Raw genomic sequence first — 23,735 nt, 5'->3', positions numbered from 1 at the left:
CTCACACTCTCAACTCAGAAGACAATTATTAGCTATTTTCTTTTCTTTGAGGAGTGGTATGCTGTATATATTGATGCTTTTTTATATCACTATTACTATTATTGAGACAGGGTCTATTATATAGCTCTGGCTGTCCTCAAACTTGCTGTGTAGACTAAGCTGGCCTCGAACTCCCAGAGATCCACTTGCCGTTGACTGCCACCACACCCACCCAGCTGTTTCACGTTCTTGAGTATGACTTTACAGTTCCCATTACTTACCAGCAGCTGTTTTCCATCTTCATTGAGCAGCACGGTCTCCAAGGTATGTTGGATATAAACTCCTTCATTGAGGTCATCGAGGTATCTACAAACGGAATGCAGGGGCAAGGTGCTAACGTAAACACCAGCAATGCAACAGTGTAATGTAACGTCTCTGAGTGGGGAGAGTTTCCAAAGAGAGGGCACGACACCGGCACTCGGGCTTCAGTTCCTCTGCAGGCTGCCGTGAACTTTCATGAACTTTAGGGTCCTAGGAGCTGCAACTCAAGGTGATTTCGGGATGCAGGGTAACACTTATGGCTGCTCTAAACTCAAAGGAATATTCCCTACTCCTGAATTACAAAACAGCAGGAGCTCAGAAACAATGGCACAGGAAAGGAACTGTCTAAAGGTCAATGGATTGGTAGACACACAGACACACACACACCACGCATATCATCTGGTCAACTCTTAAGAACTACTAATATGGGCTGGAGAGATGGCTCAGAGGTTAAGAGCACCAACTGCTCTTCCAGAGGTCCTGAGTTCAATTCCCAGCAACCACATGGTGGCTCACAGCCATCTGTTATGAGATCTGGTGCCCTCTTCTGGTGTGCAGATATACATGGAAGCAGAATGTTATATATGTAATAAATAAATAAAATCTTTAAAAAAAAAAAAAAACTACTAATATAAGTTGGGCCTGGTGGAACATGATCACAAATTGAAAAGCTAGAAGCTCGATGATAATGTAAAGCAAGTTTATTATGATCTAACACAGGAACGTGAGATTATAACGAAGCTATATTGATGCATAGCATGAATGAGTTAACTCTGAGACAGGCACACGTGTTCTGCTGGCTCCCTGCTCCTCTGCTGTTCCACCAGAATAAGCTGTTACGGAATTCATCAGTACCTGTTTAAGTCTACGATGTATTTGTGCACACTTTGAAAGGCTAAATAAAATCTGGTCACAATTTCGATGTTGTTTTCCCGAAATTCTTCATCTAAATCCTGCAGCTCAGGCTTGGCTTCCAGTTTGCTTTCCCAGAACTCTGGACCCTGAGAAGGAAACACAGCTGTGTTAAAAGTCAGCCAGAGGCCGATCTGCTGGGCACAGTTCCAGGTTGCCTTAAAATTGTGCTTCAAGGTTCTCATGCATCGAAACTAAAGCAGAGAGGCAGAAAGTAAGAAGGCCTTGCATGTCTAGACTCAAAAAGCCTCTGTATGAATCTCAACCAAGGTTAGCACACTTTTAAATGCATCTCAAGGCAAAAGCCATTATGTTATAGGTAGTGGTTTATACTGTATTAGGACTTTCCGTACAGTATCCTTCCTTCCCTTATTTCCAGCTTAGGAGTTAACTTTGGTTGAAAAGCTGTCTTTTTAGTGCTCCATAACTAACTTGACTACCTCAAGCCTCACAGCTCCCACAGCAAGGCTGCTTTTGTAAAAGGGACAGGACTTTCCGAGGCAACGGGGGAAAGTACCTTGAAATAGCTAAAGTCAAATATGATGTCTCCGTATCTCTGCTGGTCGGCGCGGTCTTTCAGCCGGAACACGGCAGGGATAAACTCCGACAGCCGCAGCACCTCGGCAATGATGGCGTTGCCGCAAGAAACAATCCTGAGGATCGCCTGGCCACAGAGGTTATTCTCCGCCAGGAAGTCCAACATGGTGAGGGCGACCCGCTATTCCACACCGGGATGGTGGGAATGGGTAACTGGTCTCAGAGCTGGGGTCTGTGGATCACGAGGCGAAGCCAGGACTGGAGACCACTTGGCTGCTCCATTAAAGACCCTGCAGTGAAAAAAAAAACAGAGAACTTAACAATTGTTTAAGAAATGTGTGTACATGCTTTTGAAGTACAGATCCAGCTCAGGAGAACTATGCCACCGAGCCCTGGTATGAGGAAAAGGAAGGCATTCATGCCTGTTCAGGGAGAGAGGCAATGTGGTGCTCAGGTTACTTCCTTCTTTCCCTTTTATTCGGTTTGGGACTCCAGCCTGTGGATGACTTCCCATATTCAGGGACATTCTCCCCTTCTCTGTGGAATCCCTCTTCACAGCATCAGAAAAGTAACCAAGACAATGCTCAAGGAATGACAGAGTGACGAGGGCGTGTGGAGCAGAGTGAACAAGGGGTAGACCAGAGCTAACGGGGATGGACCGGATCAGGTCTGCAAGCAAAGGACGCTGGGAAGTCACGACAGCTGCCTGGAACTCCTTCACCAGGGAACCCTGTAATACACACCATGGCACACACTCTTTTTTTTGTTTTTTTAAAGATTTTATTTTATTTATTATGCATACAACATTCTGCTTCCATGTATATCTGCACACCAGAAGAGGGCACCAGATCTCATTACAGATGGTTGTGAGCCACCATGTGGTTGCTGGGAATTGAACTCAGGACCTTTGGAAGAGCAGTCAGTGCTCTTAGCCTCCGAGCCATCTCTCCAGCCCCATGGCACACACTCTTAACAAGTCTTTTTGGTATTCCCAGTCACACCTGCTTCCTCAACCACGCTGCTAAGTAACAGGCTGAGTTTCAGGCAATCCCATTTTCCTGTACGGATCTGAGCTGGCATGGGAAACGAGAGAGGACCAGGAAGAAGAGAATCCACAATGGGCCAAACGATGAGCGACTGCGGTCCATCGAAGACCAAACTCACCCAAAGTTAAACAGGATAAAACTCTGCCCTCCCAAAGCAAAGGCCAGGCTATGATCAGCAGGTGAGACTGCTTCCTAATTGAATATACTACGATAGTGCAAGACAGTCGGACCCTGGAAGACACAGCTTAAAGCTTAAAGCTGTGTCTTCCTCATCTCTCCCCAGGGACAGAGACAGACCCAGCACCTGCGTGCACTCATCCAGGGAAGATCAGGCTTGAGATGATGGTGTAGATCAAGACTTTGTGTGTCAATCTCTTGGCCCCTAAGGTTATCATACTTTAAGGCCAGGTATGGTGGCATACTGCTTTAGTATCAGCATTCCAATGGCAGAAGCAGGTAGATTCCTAGGAGTTTGAGGCCAGCCTGGTCCATATAGCGAGTTCCCAGGCTATCTAGAGTTTCATAGTGGGACTGTATCTAGACAATCGAAATGTACTATAACTCTAAAAGGACATAAAATAGCCAAACATACTTAGCGATAGTTTAACAAATGTTTATGGGCCTTTATTAACTAGGGTGATTGCCTTATCTACACCAGCATTAAAACAAGTGTTTTTATAGAATTCAATGTAAAAGAAAAATACTTATTACAATGAATCCCTCTCTAGTGACATATCATAAAGAACACTGAATTGTGTTTTAAAATGTCTTATAATGAAAGCGTCTTGCTACATTCCTAAAGACCAGTGCCAACCAGCATCAAATGAAAGGATAAATCACTTAGTTACATTATCACATCTAGACGATCTAAGACATACTAGAGCTAACCAGGCTAGCTATATTTTCCACGTAACTTATCTGGTAAGAATATTTTCTAAACAGCTCAGAGCAGGCTGGAGAAACTGGCCCAGAGTAACAGAATCAAGTGACCAACATCACCGTAGATGGGTAACCATGTAATCATTTAAGCCGTGAGCTTTACAAGATGTGTCTTAGTTGAGCCTTTCTTGAGTGAGGTCAAACAAACACTGGAGATTTCCTTCACACAAATGATGAAGGAAACCCGTGTACTCTCACTGCAGGTTGAGCTGTACTCTTAACCGCATGGGATGGGGCCACAGATTTTAATTCCCTTACTAATATTATTTTAAGAGTTATTATTTTTAGGTGCTTGGCACGGGCCCTTGATTTTTCTGCGTAAGGAAGAATCCCTTGTCAAAGGAACATGCTTTCAAGAACCACATCGCTGGCCCGATCCAGAGTACAAAAGACGGGTTTGCTTTATCTTTTCACAAATCCTCAGTTCCAAAAAACAAGAAAGCAACGATCTCAAAAACCATAAAGGATGCTCTCCCAGAAAAGCCCTGGAACAAGCTGGACCACTGCAGCCTGGCTCAGGAATGCCAGGGAACACCTAAGGAGAGCGTGCCTGGTAGCGGAGGGAGGCAATAAACTCCTCCAAACCAGGAGGCCAAGTATTTATTTCCCTATCACTGAAGGATCAGGACCCAGTGGCACCCTCCCCGCAGTGCAAAGGACGTTAGCGAGGGGCGTCGGGGTGCGTGAGAGGCGGCTTGCCCAAACTCAAACGTGCGCGGCAGAACTTCTACCAGACCCTCCCGGAGGCTCGTCCAGCCGCCTTCACTTCCGTGACTTCTCCGTGAGAGCATCCAACCAACCGCATCACCGGGGTTTGCACACCCGGGTACCGGCCAGGCAGCTGAGCATCGCCCCGGATGATGCGCGCAAGAGCCGCTGCCACTAAGGCGGGCGAGCCGGAGAGCGGGCGAGCGGCAGGGATGCAGGACCCAGGCTCGCCCGCCCTGGTGGCTCCGGGGCAGCACCGGGCGCGGTCCCCAGGGAGGGAGGGAGAGGGCCGGGGACCCTCAGGCTCGCCCAGACTCACCTGCCCCACGCCGACCGCGCGCACCGGGCACCCGGGGTCCCCGTCTCCGGCCCCAGCGACCCCCCCCCTCTTAGAGTCTCCGCTGCAGCCGCCCGGAGCCTGCTTTCTGGCCCCGGCCCGTCACGTGACCGAGGGGCGGTGGCCCTGGTGTCATGTGACCAGTCGCGGGCGCTGACAGATGACGCAGAGCGCGCGGGGCGTTTCAGCCTCTGGAGCCGAGGGCTGAGAGCAGGGATCCGCGTCCGTGCGAGCGAGCGAGTCAGCGAGCCAGCGACGATCCGGTAGATAGAGGCGAGCCGGGGCGGGGCAGCCGGGTAAGCTCGAGGAGGACCCGCGGTGGGGAGGCTGGGCGAGCATGCTCGCCTCCCTGTGCGCTCCGGGGACGCGGGCTGCGGTCCTGGGCCCGGCTCGCCCGCAGCAGCGAGATGCAGGGAGGCGGGGTGTCCCCATCGCAGCCCCCCCACCCCACCCCGTCCCTCTAACCGGGTACCGGGTACCGGCCAGGCAGCTGAGCATCGCCCCGGATGCTGCAAAGATGCGTGCAAGAGCCGCTGCCACTAAGGCGGGCGAGCGGGCGAGCGGCAGGGATGCAGGACCCAGGCTCGCCCGCCCTGGTGGCTCCGGGACAGCACCGAGCGCGTTCCCCCGGGAGGGAGAGGGCCGGGGACCCTCAGGCTCGCCCAGACTCACCTGCACCACGCCGGGCGCGCGTCCCTCTAACCCGTCAAGGCCCCAGGTCCAGCTCGGCGTCTGCAGGTGCAGGCCAGCAGCGGTCAGGGCGGGATGTAGCGGGCTCGGCTTGCAGGGCTGCTGGGCATCCCGGTGGCGAGCTGGATGGAGGACGAGGCAGACTTTTCTGGCCACTTTGGTAACTCAGCGAGCCCCTCCTGATGGCTTGGTCTTCGTGAGCCGTGTGACATCCCGTGTCTGCTCCACTCGAGGGCGGGATGTGTGTCAGGGACTGTGATGGAAGGAGCCACGGGCGACGGAAGGCTTGAAGGATGTGTACACCCTGGCATGCCGCAGGAGGACGCACGACTCCGCTCCAGTCGCCACCTTGGTTTTAAAGGAGGTCGGGGGGCCTAACTTCGTGTGTGTTGTTTGCTCTGTGTCTACCACAGTGCTGTACAGAACACACAGGAGAGGTGTTTTCCTGTTTACATTAGCAGCTGGCGTGACAGCAGCTCTTCCAGGAATGTAAGGGAAGCAACGTGGTGTGCTGAGCCTCGTGGCTCGGTGAGACCTCAGGAAATGCACAACTTTGTTGTAGATTGTCTTGGAGGCTATAGATCCCGGGAACAAAAAGATGAATGTCTTTGGAAAGAGGTTCCAAGAAGAGGTTGACTTAAACCTATCTTCCTTCCTTCCTTCCTTCCTTCCTTCCTTCCTTCCTTCCTTCCTTCCTGTTTTTTCTTGAGACAGGATTTCTCTGTATAGCTTGGAGCCTACCCTGGCACTCGCTCTTGTAGACCAGGCTGGCCTCGAACTCACAGAGATCCCCCTGCCTCTGCCTCCCGAGTGCTGGGAGTAAAGGTTGCACCACCAACACCTAGCAAGCAAACCAGGGTTTCTTAACCAATATGATGACGGCATTGCCGAGAATTTTGTCAGTATTCCTGGCCTCAGGTCCGGGGACGCTAGTCCGTGTCCTCCACCCTAAAGGTTACTTATATGATGCTGCGTGTTCCTTGGGGGAGACCCTCCCAAGCCCTAACTTAAACCAAGACCTGAGGAATAGGTTAGAATGTTCAGATGTCTGTAATGCAGATACTGTATCTAGTGGTTCAAAAGCATGAGAAACTACTGTCTTTCCACTGGAGAGGCTGAGGATTCCAAGGCCAACCTGCCATCAGATTTAGTGTCTGGTCAAGACATGTTTTCCGGTTTGTAAATGGCATGTACTTGCTGTTTCCCTGTGTGGCAGAAAGGCAAGAGAGTCCCCTGGAGCGTCCTGAGGGTGGATCTGGTCGCCTCCCCACAGGCCTTGTCTTCTAACACCACTGCTTTGGACATTAGGGTTTCAACATAGAAACTGGGCTTGAGGAGCCAGACATTCAGACCTTACTTAGCAGATAGGTGAGCTCGGGGGAGCTGGATGATTGAAGATTATGTTCACACTGGGGATGCGGAGAGGATTAGCAGTTGTGGGTTGGAACTCCAGACAGATCGTAGGAGCCAGATGAGAGTCTGAGGGCGTGCAGAAGGAAGTTCTGTTCCCCGAGGAGGGGGTAAGGACTGCAGCAGTGGCCTTGAGAGCTGGGCCAGTGAAGTTGGAAGCTTGGCGGACACCCAGGCCACCAGACAGGAAGAGAGGATTTTAAGACAAGTGGAGGCCTACAGGAGAGGTTTTTTTTTTTTTTTTTTTTGAGTCTTGATAGTTTGATATTTTTTCCAACTTTTTTTATTTGGATTAGAAACAGGATTGTTTTACATGACAATCCCAGTTCCCTTCTCCCACCCATCCTCCCCTATCCCCCCCCCAACTAAATACAGGAGAGTTTTGCTGCCAGGATGAACACAGAATTGTGGGGCGTAATCAGAAGGGGAAGGCGGGAAGATGCTTTTCTTTAAGATTAAAGAGAGAAGAAGATGTCTTTGGATGGCGTTGGAGAGGAGAAAATTAGTGATGTAGGAAAGCGGCAGGGGGGGTGCGGGGGGGGGATTGCTGATCGGAGGACAGGAGATGTGATGTAGAGTGGAGTGGTCTCAGTGGGCATGGTAGCTTCATTCAGCGTGAGAAGGCAGAATGCAGAAACTGAGGTGGAGGGGAGGGAAGGGCCCCCTTGGTGGGTTCTGTTTCCTCAGTGAAATAGCAATCAAGATCATTAATCAAGTGGCACACGCCCTTAATCCCAGCACTCGGGAGGCAGAGGCAGGCTGATCTCTGTGAGTTCGAGGCCAGCCTGGTCTACAGAGTGAGTACCAGGACAGGCTCCAAAGCCACAGAGAAACCCTGTCTCGAAAAAACAAAAAAACAAACAAACAAACAAAAAAAACCCCAAAAACAAAGAAAGAAAAGAAAAAAAAGATTGTTAGCTATGGTCTTTAGTGCAGATGGGTGAGGAAATGTCAGGAGTTTGTAGCATCAGGCGTCATGGAGTATTTCTAAGCAGGTCTCAGCATTTGAGTGGCAGGAGGATTGCTATGAGTTTGAAGCCAGCTGGGCTACATACTGAGACCGTGTCAGATAACCAAAGGCAGAAAAGGGGCCCATTTTCTGTACAAGAAAAATTCAGGTAGTTGCCTAGAGGGTTGTATGCTCTTTGCAACTATTTGTGCTGTGTGTTCTTATGTGCCTTTTCCTCATTGTGAGGGCTAAGTCACACATTTCGTGTGTCCCATCATTTTGCAAGTAATCTATGTTGTTTCAGTGGTATATTTGCACGGCTGGTCCTATGAACTAGTGAGCTCTCGGGGAACAGGTGCTGAGTAATTCTGGTGCTTAGAACACTGCCTGGCATATGACAAGCTTTCCGTTGAATTGGAATAAACCAATTAGTACTTGACAATAAAAGTCTCAGAGTATTTACCTTGAAAACCACTATATTCCCATGCTCAGAGATGTTGCCTGGTCTTTAAGACGGAATTGGGTAAAAGTTCGTTACCCAACTTAATCGAATCAGCAGCTAGGGGCATTAAAGAGTTCAGAATGTATGTATGTATATTAGGTAAGTTAAAAACTATAGGTTAAAAAGCTATCAGTTATGTTAAACTGATACCTCAAAGATAAAAGTTAGCTCTTTAGCCCTCCCCGCTTCTCCCTTTTTCTATCCCCTGTTCTTTAATGAGCCTGAGAATTTGCATGATAAGACCTTTAATTCCTATTTGTGGAATAAACAAACAAACCTAGTTGAAGCAATAGTGGAGAAACCGGTAGCAGCTAAGGTGTGAAATAAAGCTGGTATTATGAGAGGAGGAAGTGGTGCTCCCTTCCCCCACTCTTGAAAGGAAGGAGAGAGTGAGTTCTGATGCAAATTGTGGACCAGAAGAGGTAGGTCACACCCCTAGTGTGGCCTCTTCCTTTCCCGAGAGGAGCTGAAGGACTTGCCGGCAGCCTCTGGTCCCCTGAGCCTGAGCTCATGGTGCATCTCCCGGATTCCCAGAAAAGGTTTTCTTCTATGGTGCCGCCTAGCTTCAGCAACAGCCTGCTTGCCATTTAGAGCCAGTGTGGACCCTGCACTTTCCAGTTGCTTTCCATGGATGGACTTTCAGGAGGTCTCTCGATTAGGCAAAGATGTCTATATAGGCAAGGGGTGGCAAGCTCAGAGCAGGTGTTTAAAGGTATAGATAAGGGAGTATTTAATACGAGCGTAGTAACTACAACTATGATAGATAAACTGTTATAAGAAGTCTATCTAGAAATTCTGCTTCTACTGAATCTGAGTTAATTACAGTTGTGCATCTTTTAGAACTTTAGAAGCAGATTTTTTAAAGAGTTCAGAATATATGTTTATTAGGTAAGTTAAAAAGTTAAAAAGATAAAAAATCCCATCTTATAAACTCCATTCTCTATTTGTTTTAAAGGAAAATGTGTCGTGGACAGTCTCTATCCTCTATGTGTGTTAGGCTTGCAAGAACAGGGTTTTGTAGAGTTCGTTGAAGCATCAAGGAAGAGGGTATTCTCCTTCTTAAAAAACCAAAGATAATTTTACCTTTCCTGTGTTATGTTGAGTGTTTGCCCTTGACGGCCAGATGATGGCACAGGGCCTTGGCACCCTCTGGGCACTGCATGCAGATAACAGAGTAGCGCATTGGATATTTAACACGGTAGCTGTCGAACGTCATAGCTGTGCTCTCTTCCTGTCCAGTTGTTATTCTGACCTAGAATTCTTACCGTTGTGTTTGACATTTTAGGTAACAATTCCAAGATGCCAGGGCGTTCCGGTTCAAATTCAGGTTCCACTCGCTACATATCCTTCAGTGGAGTGGAGTCCGCTCTCTCCTCCTTAAAAAACTTCCAAGCCTGCATCAGCTCGGGAATGGACACAGTTTCTAGTGTTGCCTTGGACCTTGTGGAGACTCAGAGTAAGTAATGCTTAAAATTCTCTGTGTGTGTGTGTGTGCCTGTGTGTGTGTGTGTGTGTGTATGTGTGTGTGCGTGTGTGTGTGTGTGTGTGTGTGTGCCTTTGTGTGCCTGTGTGTGCGTGCATGCGTGTGTGTACTTTGAGGTGACAGTGTAGTTGCATTGTTCCGGGGATGCCCTTTTGAGTGTTCTTGAGATGGGCATTTAGTCCTTTTGGACACGGTCTCTCATCTTATTCTGTAACGTGGCGTAGCTATGTGGTGCAGTTATCCTCCACGCAGACCTGCCCTAGACATGTATGCACAAGCGTACTAAGGTTTCTGGCTGAGCCCATGCAGTCTAAAGCACTGGATGCATGTGAACCAGAAGGTATGTCATGTATCCTGACCATATGATGTTTCATGCCTGATGACCCTTCCAGGAATACCAGCAAAGGAAGGCCTCAAGCAGAGTAAGGGTTCTGCTTTGGTGGATACTTACTTTTCAAGTAGAAGGCTTAGAACAGTGTTGTTTGCTTTTTTTAGGCTAGAGTTATTATTACTTTTTGATGCATTTAGAGCCAGGGGAGTGGCATGGTTGGTGTCTTTTATCTTCTTCCTTAAATGGTAGTGTCTTTTGAACAGTTTGTAAAATGCTTTCCCATATTTATTTTTTCTTTGCTTATCCTGATTGAGTTTTAAGGATCTAAGGACTTAAAGTTCATGTCAAGCCGGAAGAATTTCTGTTTCTGTTTCTTATTTCTCTCCAGTCTCCTGTCTTCATACGGTTCCCATTATTACATGGAGATGAGATTGTCCCATAAATCACACAGGGCTTGGTGTTTTGTTTTGTATTCCCCCCTTCACTTTAATTTGAGTAGTTTCTGTGCTGTGTTTTTAAGTTCATTTGTCTTATTTTCTGTAGTCTGCTGCCAATTCTGTCCAGTGAATTTAAAATTTCTGATCACTATGCTGTTTCAACAGCATAGCAGGCTTCAATGGAGCAGTTTGGTCCCCCTTTTCCGTTTCTCTTCTTGCCACGTTCATGTTTTCCTATTCATTTTTTAAGATATATTTTTATATTTTCCTATTCATCATTTTAAAAGATTTATTATGTAATCTATCATTCATATATATATATATGTATCATCAGGCTTGTGCCATCGGCTGGCATCTTGCTGGCCCCTTCTTCACCCTTGAGTCTATGAAGCATGATTCTAGTAGCTGTTTAAAAACCACTGTCCTTGCTGTCCCTTTTCTCAATGTCATTCTAGTCTGATCTCCTTTTGTTTATTATGTTGCCAGTTTAAATTTCGTTTTCTTTTGTCAGAGTTGGCTTCCTAAGCTGTCAGCTTGAAACAAACTTAGAGGCACCTTGGAAGAGATAGCCTCAACTGAAGAATTGTCCAGATCAGATTGGCCTGTGGCCATGTCTGTGAGACATTTTCTTACTTGCTAAAGGATGTAGAGGGCCCCGCCCACTGTGGATGGTGCCGTTCATCCGTAGGCAGGTGGGCCTGGGCTGTATAAGAAAAAGTAGCAGAGCAAGCCAATAAGCAGTGTCCCTGCATGGTTTCTGCTTCAAACTTCTGCTTTGGCTGCCCTTGATAGATGGACTGCAGCCTGAAAGCTGGATAAACCCTTTGTTTTGCTAAGTTGCTTTTGCTTGTTGTGTTTATCTCAGCAACAGAAAAACAGACAGATATACTTTTAAAAGAGAGTTGAAGTTTGTTTTGGTGAGAAGCCAAATAATTTGTGGATTAGGTGCTCTATTTTTAGTATTGATAGGCTTTGTAAGGGCGGGTGTCTGGTAGCTGCGATGGTTGTTCTTGGTTGTCAACTTGACTATATCTGGAGTTAAGGAAAACCCAAGGGGCTGGGTGGGCACACCTGTGAGGGATTTTTCTTCATGAAATCATTTGAAGTGGGGAGGACCCACTTTACTCTGGATCTTTTGAGGTGGGAAGATCCACCCTTCACCCGGGCCCCACTGTATCTGCTGGCAGCCTGGATACAGGACAGAGAAGAAGGAAGCTTCCTCTCTTTGTCCGCTTGCTCTCACTCCTTCTCGCTGGCATCAGAGCCTGCTCCTTTGGGATTCCATGTATCCTGAAGATCAGCCTCGTGGACTCAGCACTACTTGATTCTTGGACCTTCAGTTAGTAGACTGCTGCTGTTGGGCTAGTTGGACCACTGCCTGTAAATCATCCTAATAACCCCCCTTCTCTCTCTCTCTCTCTCTCTCTCTCTCTCTCTCTCTCTCTCTCTCTCTCTCTCTCTCTCTCTCTCTCTCTCTCCTCTTTGTACAGAGCTATAAATTCTATTCCTCTAGAGACTCCTGACTAATACAGTAGCCTTTAGTAGAGCTAACATCATGTTACAAAGTACGGCTCTGCTTGTACTCTGAAGGTTCAGCCCCTTGACTCGGCCCTGGATGGGTAGAGTCCCAGAGTCTCTTAGTCTCCCAGGAATCATTTGCTTTGTAGCCCCCAGCACTTGTTGCTCAGTGTCTCAGGAGTGAGCACCAGGCTCCAGGGAATCCCTGGGCTGATTCATAGCTCGCTCCCAGCACTCTGCCTTGCCAGCTCCTGCTGCCTCAGCCTCCTGGCCCTCCGGATCCTTTCATCCTTTAGTCTGCTCTGCTCTGTGTGGGTCTTTCATCCTTAGCGCTTCCAGGAAGGGAGGGGATTGCAGGACTAATCTCAGGGATTTTCCTGGCTGCAGTCAGATCATTCTGGTCTGGCTGTTGTGCCGTTGTCTGCAAGCAATCACAGCATGTATTTCTGACCAGCTTTTGTAATTATTCTTGACAAGAGGATCATGTCCATCCCAGTTACTCATTCATGTCTAGCGATTAGTCACCTGTGATCTTTTCAGTGTTGATCTTTAAGTGTCTTGACCCTGCTCCATCTGGTTTGGATGTGTTCTCGGTGGTGATGGATATTTGGCTTTGATTAAAGTCACAGGGCTTTGATTAAGCCCTAAGAGAAGACCTGGGACATAACCCTGAAGCCTGGGGGAGGGTATCAGATCAGTAGTTTCTAGAATTAAACTAAACATTTCTGAGTGTTTTGGCTATAGAAGTTTTTATCATTGGCCTTTTTGGGTTTTTGAGACAGAGTTTCTCTGTAGCTTTGAAGGCTGTCCAGGAACTCTGTAGACCAGGTTGGTCTTGAACTCACAGAGATCCTCCAGCCTCTGCCTCCTGAGTGCTGGGATTAAAGGCGTGAGCCACCAATGCCCAGCCTTTATCATTGTCTTAAGTAAGACGTATGTATTAGCATAAAAAGATACTTTGTGCAGTTTTGTTTTATTTTATTTGAGCAAGAGTCTCAGTATTGCCAGGTCTGGCTTTGAACTCCCTACATAAAGGAGGCTGGCCATGAATTCTTCCCTGTCACCCGCTGCCCCTTCCACATGGTGGGCTAGAGGTATGCCTGCACCACCATGCCCAGCTACTTTGTTATAATTTGAAAAGAGATGCTAACAGTGTTTCTCAAAAAAGCTCATAATATAATTTGGTAAATTTTTTTCTGTGATGGTCAGATAGCAAATGTTTTCAAATATTTGTGAGCCATGAGGTCTCATAAACTCTGGCAAGTCTGCTATTGCAGAGTAAAAACCGCCTTAGACAACAAACGGATGATGTGGTGGTTTGAAGGAGAGTGGCCCTCATAGGCTCATGTTTGAATACTTGGTCCTCAGGTGGAAGAGCCATTTGGAAAGCTACCTCCATTCTGCCGTTGTGGATTATTTATTATCCCTCTAGAACAGTAAGCTCCCAGTAAATCCTTGTATATGTTGTGTTTTGATACAATAGAAAAGTAACTAGTACAAATGGAAATGGTTTTGTTCTAAATACCTGTTTTTATAAAAACATATAAGTTTGTCTTTTAGCTTGCCAGTCCTTGCTTTAGAGCTATAGTCAGTAAATTTTATTAAAAATTATTTGGGGACTAGAGCAATGGCTTCGTGGATAAGAGCGTTTGTTCTTGCATGGGACCCGGATTTGATTCCCAGCACCCATGTGGGTCATTCACCACAGTAAGTCTAATTCCAGGAGATCTCCCTCCCTCCTCTGACCTTCATGGGCACCGGCCGCACATGCGGGGTACATACATGAATGCAGGTAAAACACTCAGACACATAAATAAACCTAGAATTATTTATCCTGAATATTTGGGTTATTTTTGCAGCAAATACTTGGTTTTTGATTAAAAAAAAAGCTAACTTAAGACAAATTTTGGCCAAGCTGTATGGAAAAGAAAAACGTGAGCTGAAGAGTCTTGATATATGCAGATGCCAAGTGAGGAATAGCCTGTTGGATCAGTTTTGAAGCACACTTTCGGGCTTTAGTTAGTACCAAGGTGGTTGGTAAGCATTTACAAAATGACTATTCTGTGCCTGATTCAGTGCGAGCGTTTCAAAGCACACAGATGAGTATTAAATCCTTTCATCCTTCACAGGATTTACCATCTTAATTTGAAAACAGATAGGTATTAAAATACCAGTTGTATGGGGGAGTGGATAAGATGTTACAAGGATGCAATTAGTTTACTGTCACCACTGAGCTTATGAGGGAAATCTCAAGCTTCCATGGAGTATTCGCAGATTCTTCAGAGTTGGGATTTTTGTTTAAAGGCGCTGTCCTTTCAATTCAGATTCACATTCTTCATTTTCACTAGATACTCAAGTTTCGGTGATGCTAGTTTGCCTGCTATAGCTATTCTTTGCATTCAAAAGCACAGTGGAAGGAAACGCAGCTGGATTAGCCTGTGACACATCTTCTCCGCTCAGCCATCAGAGTGTGAAGTCACAATGTTTTACATAACACTTCATCCCACAGCGTGAAGGTGTCTACCCAGCCGCTGAGCTAGAGTAAATATAGCGTAAATATATAATAAATAATCACCGAGGACATTCTTAAGTGAAGGTGACATTTGCTATACTGAGTGCATGATGGAGAATGACACAGTGACTTTCCGCACTAGTGTCCTTCGATGCCACCGTTGTGATTTATGTTAAAGCACCCACAGTATTTTCCCACAGGCTTTTGTGCAATCAAAAACAATTTTGTACGAATACTCTACTTGATTAAAAAAAACCAAACAAACCATGTTTTAAAATTATTGTGGGCATGGTCTAGATCTGTGGATCTGTGGTCTCTATCCAGCCTGTGGAGCTCTGTCGTGGTCTTGATCTGTGGACCTGTGGTCTCTATCCAGCCTGTGGAGCTCTGTCGTGGTCTTGATCTGTGGACCTGTGGTCTCTATCCAGTCTGTGGGGCTCTGTCGTGGTCTTGATCTGTGGACCTGTGGTCTCTATCCAGCCTGTGGAGCTCTATCGTGGTCTTGATCTGTGGACCTGTGGTCTCTATCCAGCCTGTGGAGCTCTGTTGTGGTCTTGATCTGTGGACCTGTGGTCTCTATCCAGCCTGTGGGGCTCTGTCGTGGTCTTGATCTGTGGACCTGTGGTCTCTATCCAGCCTGTGGAGCTCTGTTGTGGTCTTGATCTGTGGACCTGTGGTCTCTATCCAGCCTGTGGGGCTCTGTTATGGTCTTGATCTGTAGACCTGTGGTCTCTATCCAGCCTGTGGAGCTCTGTTATGGTCTTGATCTGTGGACCTGTGGTCTCTATCCAGCCTGTGGGGCTCTGTCTTGTGAAACTGAATTTGAATGCTGATGAGCAAGAGGCAGATGGCATGAGAAAGTCTTCTCAGAGACTAAGCCTAGGGCAGCCATTTCTTACATGAACTTGTTAGGAGAGTTCTTTTTTAATCATTGAACATTTTGGCTTAATATAATTAAATATAAAGCATATGTTGTTAATGTCAAGCAATTTTGGTTGTATTTCCAAATTGTTAGTTTAGCTTTCCCTTTTCACAGGAATTTCCAAGCATATATAATAGCCCCAAACTGTAATCATAGTCTACTTATTGTACATTAAATTTGTTCCTCATGGCCCAAGTTATATAAAAATAAAATTACAAACCTTCCCCAAATTTTTATAGAAGAAAGTAGCCTTTAGTTTGAGACTTTTTTTTCTTAGTACCCTTTAAAAACTAGCAAATAAAAATGAATATTTTGCAGGCACTCTGTGATGTTTTGATACATACCTACACTGGTTAAGCGTATTTTCTTAGACGTTGTGATGGTTACTTTTAACTTGTCAGGTTGACACAACCTAGTATCACCTGTTATATACTGCATTTTATATAGACATACACATATCATTATATATTGCAATACATCTATTATATATAATATATATTGTGCAGTTACATAATATATAATGTATGTCATGCAGTTCTATTCAGACATTGGAAAGAATAAAGTCTCGTCTACGAGAACTTGGTTAGAACTGGAGTCTACATTATGGAATGACATGACAGGTTGATGGACACTTCAGTTTTCCTGTCTGTTTCCCTAGGACTCTGGAGCTCTATGGCAGGAAGACTATAGTTATTCTAGTCAGACAGTGTGTGTTTGGTCTGTGTCCAACTACGGGATTGGCGATACTGACCATAATGATAAAAGTAATAAGTGTAGTAAGTGAGCTTGTTTCAGACTTTCATTGTGTGGGCTGTGTGTTTTTCCTTGGATGCTCACTTGATCCTTTCAGCAATCCTGTGAAGTAGAAACGAAGTCGTCCTGGCTTTCTGCATGACCGAGCTCAGGCTTAGAAAAGTTAAATACCCTTCCCAGGGCCACCGGCTTAGTGAACGTACTTGCAGGTCTGCACGTAGAGCTCTCAGCTGCCGCGTCTGCTCCCCGTGTGAGGCCACGCTCCTCACCATGACCATGACGGTAATGGATTGATCTCTGAGACGGTCAGCCAGCCCCAGTTAAATGCTTTCTTTTATAGAGTTGCCATGGTCGTGGTGTCTCTTCACAGCAACACAACACTGACTTAAGACACCCTGACAGGAAGTTAACCCACAGTGTATGGAGTGATTTGTTTAAAACCTAAAGGGACAGGCACTATACAGTTTTTTGTAACTGATTGTCAGATTCCTATCCATGTATACGCTGTATTTACACACACACACATACACACACACACACACACACACACACACACACGCACACACACAGAGCAGAGGGCTATTTTATCCTACAGGAGTTGCCACACTTTAAAAATGTAGGTGGCTATAATTTGGATTATGTGCGCTACTGCCCTCTGCTGGCTTCTAGTTGTCATTTCCAACTAAGGCAGCCAATAGGAAAATACATTACATACCTCTTAACGTTCTAGTTCTGAAACTTTCCCAAATGCAGCTGCCTAGGAAAGGACAAGATTATAAATATCTATGTGACCAAATCTTTTTAAAGTGACTGTAAAATTTGAATCAGGAGAATGACATAGCTGGCATGGATAGCCCCTCCACAGTAAAGACTAGCCTAGGATGAGGTGTGAATACATGAATACCTACGTGTATGTGTGCACATGCTCATGAGCTTGGGGAACGTGTTTCCACTGGAGATTTTGCAGATTTGGACATTGGAAAGCACAGGCCGTGCGCGGCTTCTCTAGGTAAGTGATAACATGACTCGTTCTGCCTGCCAGCAGCTAGCCCGCTCCCTCGTATTCGGAGGGTCTGCCTGAGCATTTCTGTGTGTCTCAGTTCTGTAGCTGGCCTGGGTTGTTGAGGCCTTGGGTGTTGGCGTCATGTGTAGGCATGCTTCTTCCTGTCTCGGAGCCTGTATGTTTTAGGTCTCTGTGAAAGCTTGCTGAGTGAATCAGGCAGGCAGGCATGTAAGGCATGTGGGCGTTGGGGTCTAAAGGCCGTGGATGGAGTACTGACTCCACCCACGGACACCAGCAGGCATTGCTGACCGGCCTCTCCCCTGTAAGCCATCAGCACTGCTGGGCGAATCTGCAGCAGCTTTTTAACCAGCTCTGGTAAAAGCCCCACGCCGGTGTCTGGAGCAGTGCCCGAGTTGCCTGCTTCCTGTGCTGGTGAAACTTCCCTGTCCCTTGATGGGTGTTTTAGAAATGTGTGAGACTGAGTTTAACGGTGTCATTGCCGTCAGTGTCTTTGTTACTCTCCACCTGGGATACGCCTCCTGGTGCTGCCATGTTCGGAGGTGCCGAGGGAGAGAAGCGAAGGAGTTGCCATAGATACATCAGGCCCATCCTGCCAAATGAAGGTGCGGGCTCTGACCATCACACAGTGAGACAAATGACCCGGCCTCAATCTGTCAGTAGGAAATGACTTAGGACAGGACACAGATAGGGAATTCAGATTTGGACCCGATTGCTGGTCCCTAGCTTAGACCCTCTTTTTTTTTCTTCCTCTTAGTAGCTGTTGGTGTATGGTGGTAACCCCCAACATCTGCGCCAGTCAGCTTTGTGTCTCCATTTCAGAACACCTGAGATAACTAACGTAGAAAAGAAGTCTTGGCTTCCTTGTTTGGAGGTTCCAGTCAACAATCTCTGGGGACCTCTGGTAAGGCAGCATATTAGCGGAAGGGACTCAAGACCCTTGCCAGCAAGCAAGAGAGAGGAGGAAGAGGGAGCCAGGGTCTCAGTGTCCTTCAAGACCAGGCACTAGTGACCTAAGTGAGCACTTCCCTCAGACTCCTTCCTCTCAAAGGCTCCGTACCCCAGTACCACCTCCCCAGTGCGCCAGCTCTATAACACAACAGGCCTTTGGGGGACACTGGCTATTCAGACTCTAGCAACTGCTGTTAGTGATATGCCCAGCGGAGTTTGGTATATTTTCTATAGTTTTTAATGCAGTGTATGGAGTCTGTATTATTTTAGATTAAAAGTAAGAAAATGTCCGTTGTTTTGACAGGCATAATGGCTAATGAATGGCCAGAGTGTTTGAATGAGCAAAGATGAGGTATGGTGACGGCCAGATACTGCACTGCGCAGAGCCTTAGGTGTGCGGACAGGGACAATGGGGACGCTGTTAAAGATTGCTATCAGTATGGGGACAGTGGTGCACACCTTTAATCCCCACACTTGGGAGGCAGAGGCAGGTGGATCTCTGCAAGTTCAAAGCCAGCCTGGTCTACAGAGTGAGTTCAAGGACAGCCAGGCTACACAGAGAAACTTGTCTCAAAACAAAAGAAAGAAAGAAAAGAAAGGACTGCCAGCCGGTGCAGTTCTTGCTGTGTGGATTTAGCTAGTTGTTCTCTGAGTCTGTACACTGACAGGACAAGGTAGAAACAGCAGTAAAGCCAGTCCCGAGAGGCTCCCTTGGGTTGAGGCACGGGGCATAAGGCTAGCACTTCACACTAACTCCCTCCGTCCACATGCGACACTCTTGATTTGATTCTGACTTGTGACAGTGGCTGCACAAGGGCTGTATCTGATTCGGGTTTGCAGTTTTAAGTGTAGGACTCTTTATGACTAAATAGATACTGTTAAAAATCAGCAGTACACCTCCACCCCTCAGGAAGTACATAGTACCAAGCTGAATTGGAAGCACCGAGGCACACCCTGGGCCTTGTTTTACTCAACTGTGATGTTTTCCAGGTTGAAATTTAAGGAAGCCGTTTTCTCCTCCGAGAGCTGCTAGAAAAGACAGTTATCCAGACTCCCAGACTTCCCGCGGCCTGCTTGTGTTACAGCGGGCTTCCCGTGGTGCCTGCTCTTGGGGGAGACACCACATAACTTAAAGTAGCCCGCTTGTCCTCGGTCTCTCTTTCCCTCTGTCGTTAGCCACGGTAATATGCCATGTCCTTTCATACTGATAGTGGTTAATGTTGTCTTTGTTCATATAGTTTCCTGAATTTAAGTGGTGTTTTGTAGGTCGTTTGTTTTAATGGTGGGATCCACTTGATCCGGGTTGTCTGGGGACACAGCCCTCTGATTCTCATTGGATGTCTTGGGAGTTTGGAACCCAGGTAATGCATATCGGGTGTTGAACTATATAACTCTGAGGTAGTGGATGGCCTCTGTCTCGTTTTATCTCTGTGTCTCTGTCTCTGTCTCTGTCTCTGTCTCTGTCTCTGTCTCTGTGTCTGTCTCTCTCTGTCTCTCTCTGTCTCTCTGTCTCTCTCTGTCTTTCTCTCTGTCTCTGTCTCTCTCTCTGTCTCTCTCTCTCTCTCTCTCTCTCTCTCTCTCTCTCTCTCTCTCTGTATGTGTGTGTGTGTGTGTTTGAGACAGGTTTCTCTCTGTAGCACTGGCTGTCCTAGAACTCAGTATGTAAAACCAGGCTGTCCTTGTGCTCAGAGATCTGCCTGCCTCTGCTATGATTAAAGGTGTGTGTCACCACACTGGGTTTGTAGATAGCTTTTAAGGCTGTCGCTTAATAAGGTGTATTTGGATCCAGAATGAAACACGAGTTTCTGTCTAGAATTTGTTAATTTATTAAAAACAGTTTCGAGTCTTTCACTGAAGGACTTAAGCACTCCCGAATTTGAGGGTGAGTCAGAGCCACTAGATATCTCCGTAGGACAGCTCACTGGTCCCTGCCAGCATAGTTTTAATAATTATGAGTAGCACAGCGGTTTGCATTTCCAATATTCCCAGGCACGGCAAATGCCAGGGACCTCCTCACTTTGAGAACATGAGTCCAGTCATTATGTCCCATGCGATAAAAGGCCTGCCACTAGATGGCATCAGAACACTTCTTAGGAGGTAGCCATTGGCTGAATGGTTCTAGACTCTTGATCAGAGTTCAGGCTGTGTAAGATTCATCATATTATTAGAGTTTAGTATTCTGGAGCCTGTTCTGGTCCATGCACATAAGAGTAAAGATGCTTTGATTCTGTCAAACCTAGGAAACTGTAGGAATATTACCGCTGCAGTCTTTCAAGATCCCCTCACCTAGAGTAAACACTGCTTCTCATTCCAGGGGCTCCTTTTCGGTTATTCATGTTGTTCCATTTTATTTTCGGGGGATTGCTGCAGGACTTGTTACTAATCGGAACGATAGGAGCGGGAGAGATGGCTAAGCAGTTAAGAGCACTAGCTGCCCTACAACCACAACCACTTGCCAGTTCTAGGGGCCCCATGCCACCTCTGGCCCCCAAGAACACCAGGCACACGGGTTTTGCATATACATAGATGCAACAAACATTTTATGTCACACGATAAAATAAGATAAAGAAATCTTTAAAAATAAACAATTCCTTTAAAATATATGAAAACAGGCCTAGAGAGATGGCTCCTCAGTTAAAGGCTAGGATGACAACCAAAGTACATAAAAACAAGTTACTTCTCAGGAATCGTAAGACAAGTGAGATTTATGCTTCTTGACTACTGGATTTTGACTTGTTAGCTTTTAGAATCACTTTAAACTGTCTGTTCACATAAAGATTCATAATTTTGTCCTTTTTCCAGTTGCATTTGGAACAGTGGTAGAGGGTTAAAGGTGTGAAACACTTACTTCCTATTGGCTTCCCAAGGGAAGAAGTTTCTGCTGCTCTCTGCCTCCCCTGCCCTCCTCACCCCATCCATGCCCAGCTGTCCCCCCACCCCTGTGATGCTCTTTCTTCAACCTAAGGGCTGGCATCCGCTTCCCACATGGCGGTACGTGTGGAGCTGATGGCTGGCTCTGTCCTGTTTGCTGAGCTTGCCTGTGCACATCAGCATGGCTTATTTGGAAATAGTAAATGAGTAAATGAGTCACTTTTTTGTTGTTGTTGTTGTTGTTGTTTTGTTTTTTCCAGACAGGGTTTCTCTGTGTAGCTTTGGAGCCTATCCTGGCACTCGCTGTGGAGACCGGGCTGGCCTCGAACTCACAGAGATCCGCCTGCCTCTGCCTCCCGAGTGCTGGGATTCTTTTTATTTTTTTTAAACAGGTTATATATAGTACCTAAGTACTGCTTGGGTTTTCTAGACCCCTGACAATACTTTTCTATTGGTTCTGTTTTCTTCTTGGATTTCTTTGTTTTGTTTTCTTTTTTCTTGGCCTTTGGAGCTGAAGCTTTGGTTAGATTTCAGTGACGGCACAGGGTTAAAAAAAGGGACTAACACAGAAAAATCTAAACAGGAGCCACTCTATCAGATTCAAAGCCAGGCCAGCACTGCAGAGCTTCTCTGGTCTCTGGCACTGCTGTGCATCTTTGGTCTCTGGCACTGTGGTGTCTCTGGTCTCTGGCACAGCAATGCGTCTCTGGTCTCTGGCAAGGGCTGAGCATGGGCCTAATGCTAAGCGGTGATGACAACAGAGGCAGAGGTGGAGCAGGCATCAGGAGCATTTTTTAAAAACACTGTAGTCCTCTTTTAACGACATAAAATTTTAATGTTCTGCGGTCAGCGGAAAGCAGCTTTTCTGAGAATGACAAGTAACATAGCTGAAACCGACTTGACTCTTCTAGAGGTTATTAGCCGGACTGTTCTTTTCCTGTTTCTGTAGCTACAAGTGAGATTATGTATTCGTGCTGTTTGTTTCTGTGTGGCATTACTCACGGTAGAAATACAGTCTGATAAATCTGCACTGTTAGCTATGTGTGTCACTGGAGATTTCCTACTGTCCCCATTTTCAAAAAGTAAGGAGAAAGAGAGGTTTGTAAGGTTTTGTTTCACCTATTAGGGGCCAGAGAGATGGCTCAGTAGTTATAGGACCCAGGCAGTCATTCACCTACTTCTAGGCTCTGTGGTTACTAGAAATGTACATGGTGCCCAGATATCCATGCACTCAAAATGTACATGTGCCCACACAAATAAAATAATAAAACCTAAAAAGTAAATAAAAATACTATTTTTACATGCAATAAATATGACGGGTCCTAAGGAGTCATGTTGACATAGAGGGGACTGAAATCAAAATCCTCCCGTATGCTAGAATCCAAGTAGCCACATTGCTTATGCTTGCTAGCCACGTGTGACACATAGCTGCTTTCCGAGATGACAAGTCACATAGGCTGTTTCACTCCTCTGTGACAGACAAAGGTAAGAAATAATAAGGGGTGGCCAAATCAGCTAGAACTGCAGCGTTTTAGCGGTGCTGGGGGGTATCCGACTTGCCTGTCCTGCTGCTGGCATGGCTAGCATTCTAGGGTTTCCCCAGCCAGCTTCAGGTGAACAGTGCAGTGTTCCTGGGGGTCCTGTTACATTTGCTTCTGTGTGAAATGTATGTTCTTTGGAATCCACATCTGCAGTACTTGGTATTTTGTAGCTGGTGTGGTAAATCCATTTCATATGGTGTTGGGCAAGCTGGAAGGTTGAGCCTCATAGCTTCAGCAGCCAGCATATTCTAGTTGCTGTAAACAGTTAAGCCTGTCAGCAGTTGACCTTGGCAGTGCTGATTTGCTTGTCCCTGGGTGCTGCCTGAGGCGCTGGCTTTCTCTCTGTGGGTGGGAGTTAGGAACCTGGTTTGGAGAAGAGCTAGAGGCATCTGAGGCCAGCTCCAAACAGATGCGCTTCTTGCTTCATGTTTGCATGTGACCACAGTTGCAAGAGGCATATTCTTGCGTGGTATTTTTTTTAAGGCCTGTGGAATCAGAGACCAAAGTTGAAAGGCAGCTTCCTTTACCTTTGGGTCTGTTCTTGCCCTTCAGGAGAGTCTTGGTCTCTCATGGTGAAGTGAAGGTTGATTTAAAATTGACAGCTTCTCGTTGTGCATTCGTTGTGTTTCTTTAAATTATTACAAGAGTTGGAGGTCACCTTTTATGACACACATTGTCTGCTTAGTGCTTTTTACTGACAGGGTCTTACCAGGTATATGTGAGCACATCTGGTTCGGTTTTGTGTTCATTGCGCTATTTAGTGCCGAATAACGGAGAAGAAGGGGGTGTTAGCTGAGGAGGTCACACCAGAGAGAAGCTCTGCGTGGCCAGTGCTCTCTGTGTGTGCATGCCTGAGAGAAAAGGGTCGACAGAATGCCACGGTGGGAATTACTGCCATTGCCAACTGTGGTGGCAGCAATGGTCACTTTGACCTGAAGACAAAGGTTGCACTTTTCTTCTGGACTCTGTGTTATGTTTTTGGTGGTGAGAAGGAAAGGGTGTGTGTGTACTGAGACGTGTTGAGTTCAGGGAATTTATTAGCACCACAGTCTGCCCTGTGGTCCA

General features: G+C 46.5%; 2 protein-coding genes across 9 annotated transcripts in view; one reads left to right on the top strand and one right to left on the bottom strand.

Moving 5' to 3' along the window:
- The window catches only part of Washc5 (WASH complex subunit 5), a 52,588-nt gene extending 47,678 nt beyond the window's left edge, over positions 1 to 4,910 (bottom strand). The window contains exons 1-4 of one of the 2 annotated variants that reach the window (XM_027431601.2): positions 4,762 to 4,910; positions 1,730 to 2,039; positions 1,156 to 1,301; positions 261 to 345 (exon numbers count right to left, since the gene is read on the bottom strand). In XM_027431601.2, coding sequence (XP_027287402.1) covers positions 261 to 345; positions 1,156 to 1,301; positions 1,730 to 1,915 — 417 coding nt within the window. In that variant the 5' untranslated portion in view covers positions 1,916 to 2,039; positions 4,762 to 4,910. Of the gene's footprint in view, positions 1 to 260; positions 346 to 1,155; positions 1,302 to 1,729; positions 2,040 to 4,761 lie in introns of those variants that run through there. The other variant, XM_035449692.1, reaches the window with a different exon arrangement.
- Positions 4,911 to 4,925: 15 nt separating this feature from the next.
- The window catches only part of LOC103159000 (E3 SUMO-protein ligase NSE2), a 217,951-nt gene continuing 199,141 nt past the window's right edge, over positions 4,926 to 23,735 (top strand). For 4 of the 7 annotated variants that reach the window (XR_003488066.2, XR_004771346.1, XR_004771345.1 and 1 more), the window contains exons 1-2: positions 4,926 to 5,075; positions 9,616 to 9,786. Coding sequence is in view for 4 of the 7 variants with exons in the window: in XM_027431608.2 (XP_027287409.1) it covers positions 9,630 to 9,786 (157 nt within the window). In the remaining 3 variants the exon portion in view is untranslated. Of the gene's footprint in view, positions 5,076 to 9,615; positions 9,787 to 17,056; positions 17,296 to 23,735 lie in introns of those variants that run through there. The other 3 variants (XM_027431604.2, XM_027431605.2, XM_027431606.2) reach the window with 3 other exon arrangements.

This window comes from Cricetulus griseus, chromosome 10 (assembly GCF_003668045.3).
Source record: "Cricetulus griseus strain 17A/GY chromosome 10, alternate assembly CriGri-PICRH-1.0, whole genome shotgun sequence".
Classification (NCBI taxonomy): domain Eukaryota; kingdom Metazoa; phylum Chordata; class Mammalia; order Rodentia; family Cricetidae; genus Cricetulus; species Cricetulus griseus.
Note: the sequence above shows the minus strand (reverse complement) of the source record. Positions and strands in the feature narration are given on the sequence as shown.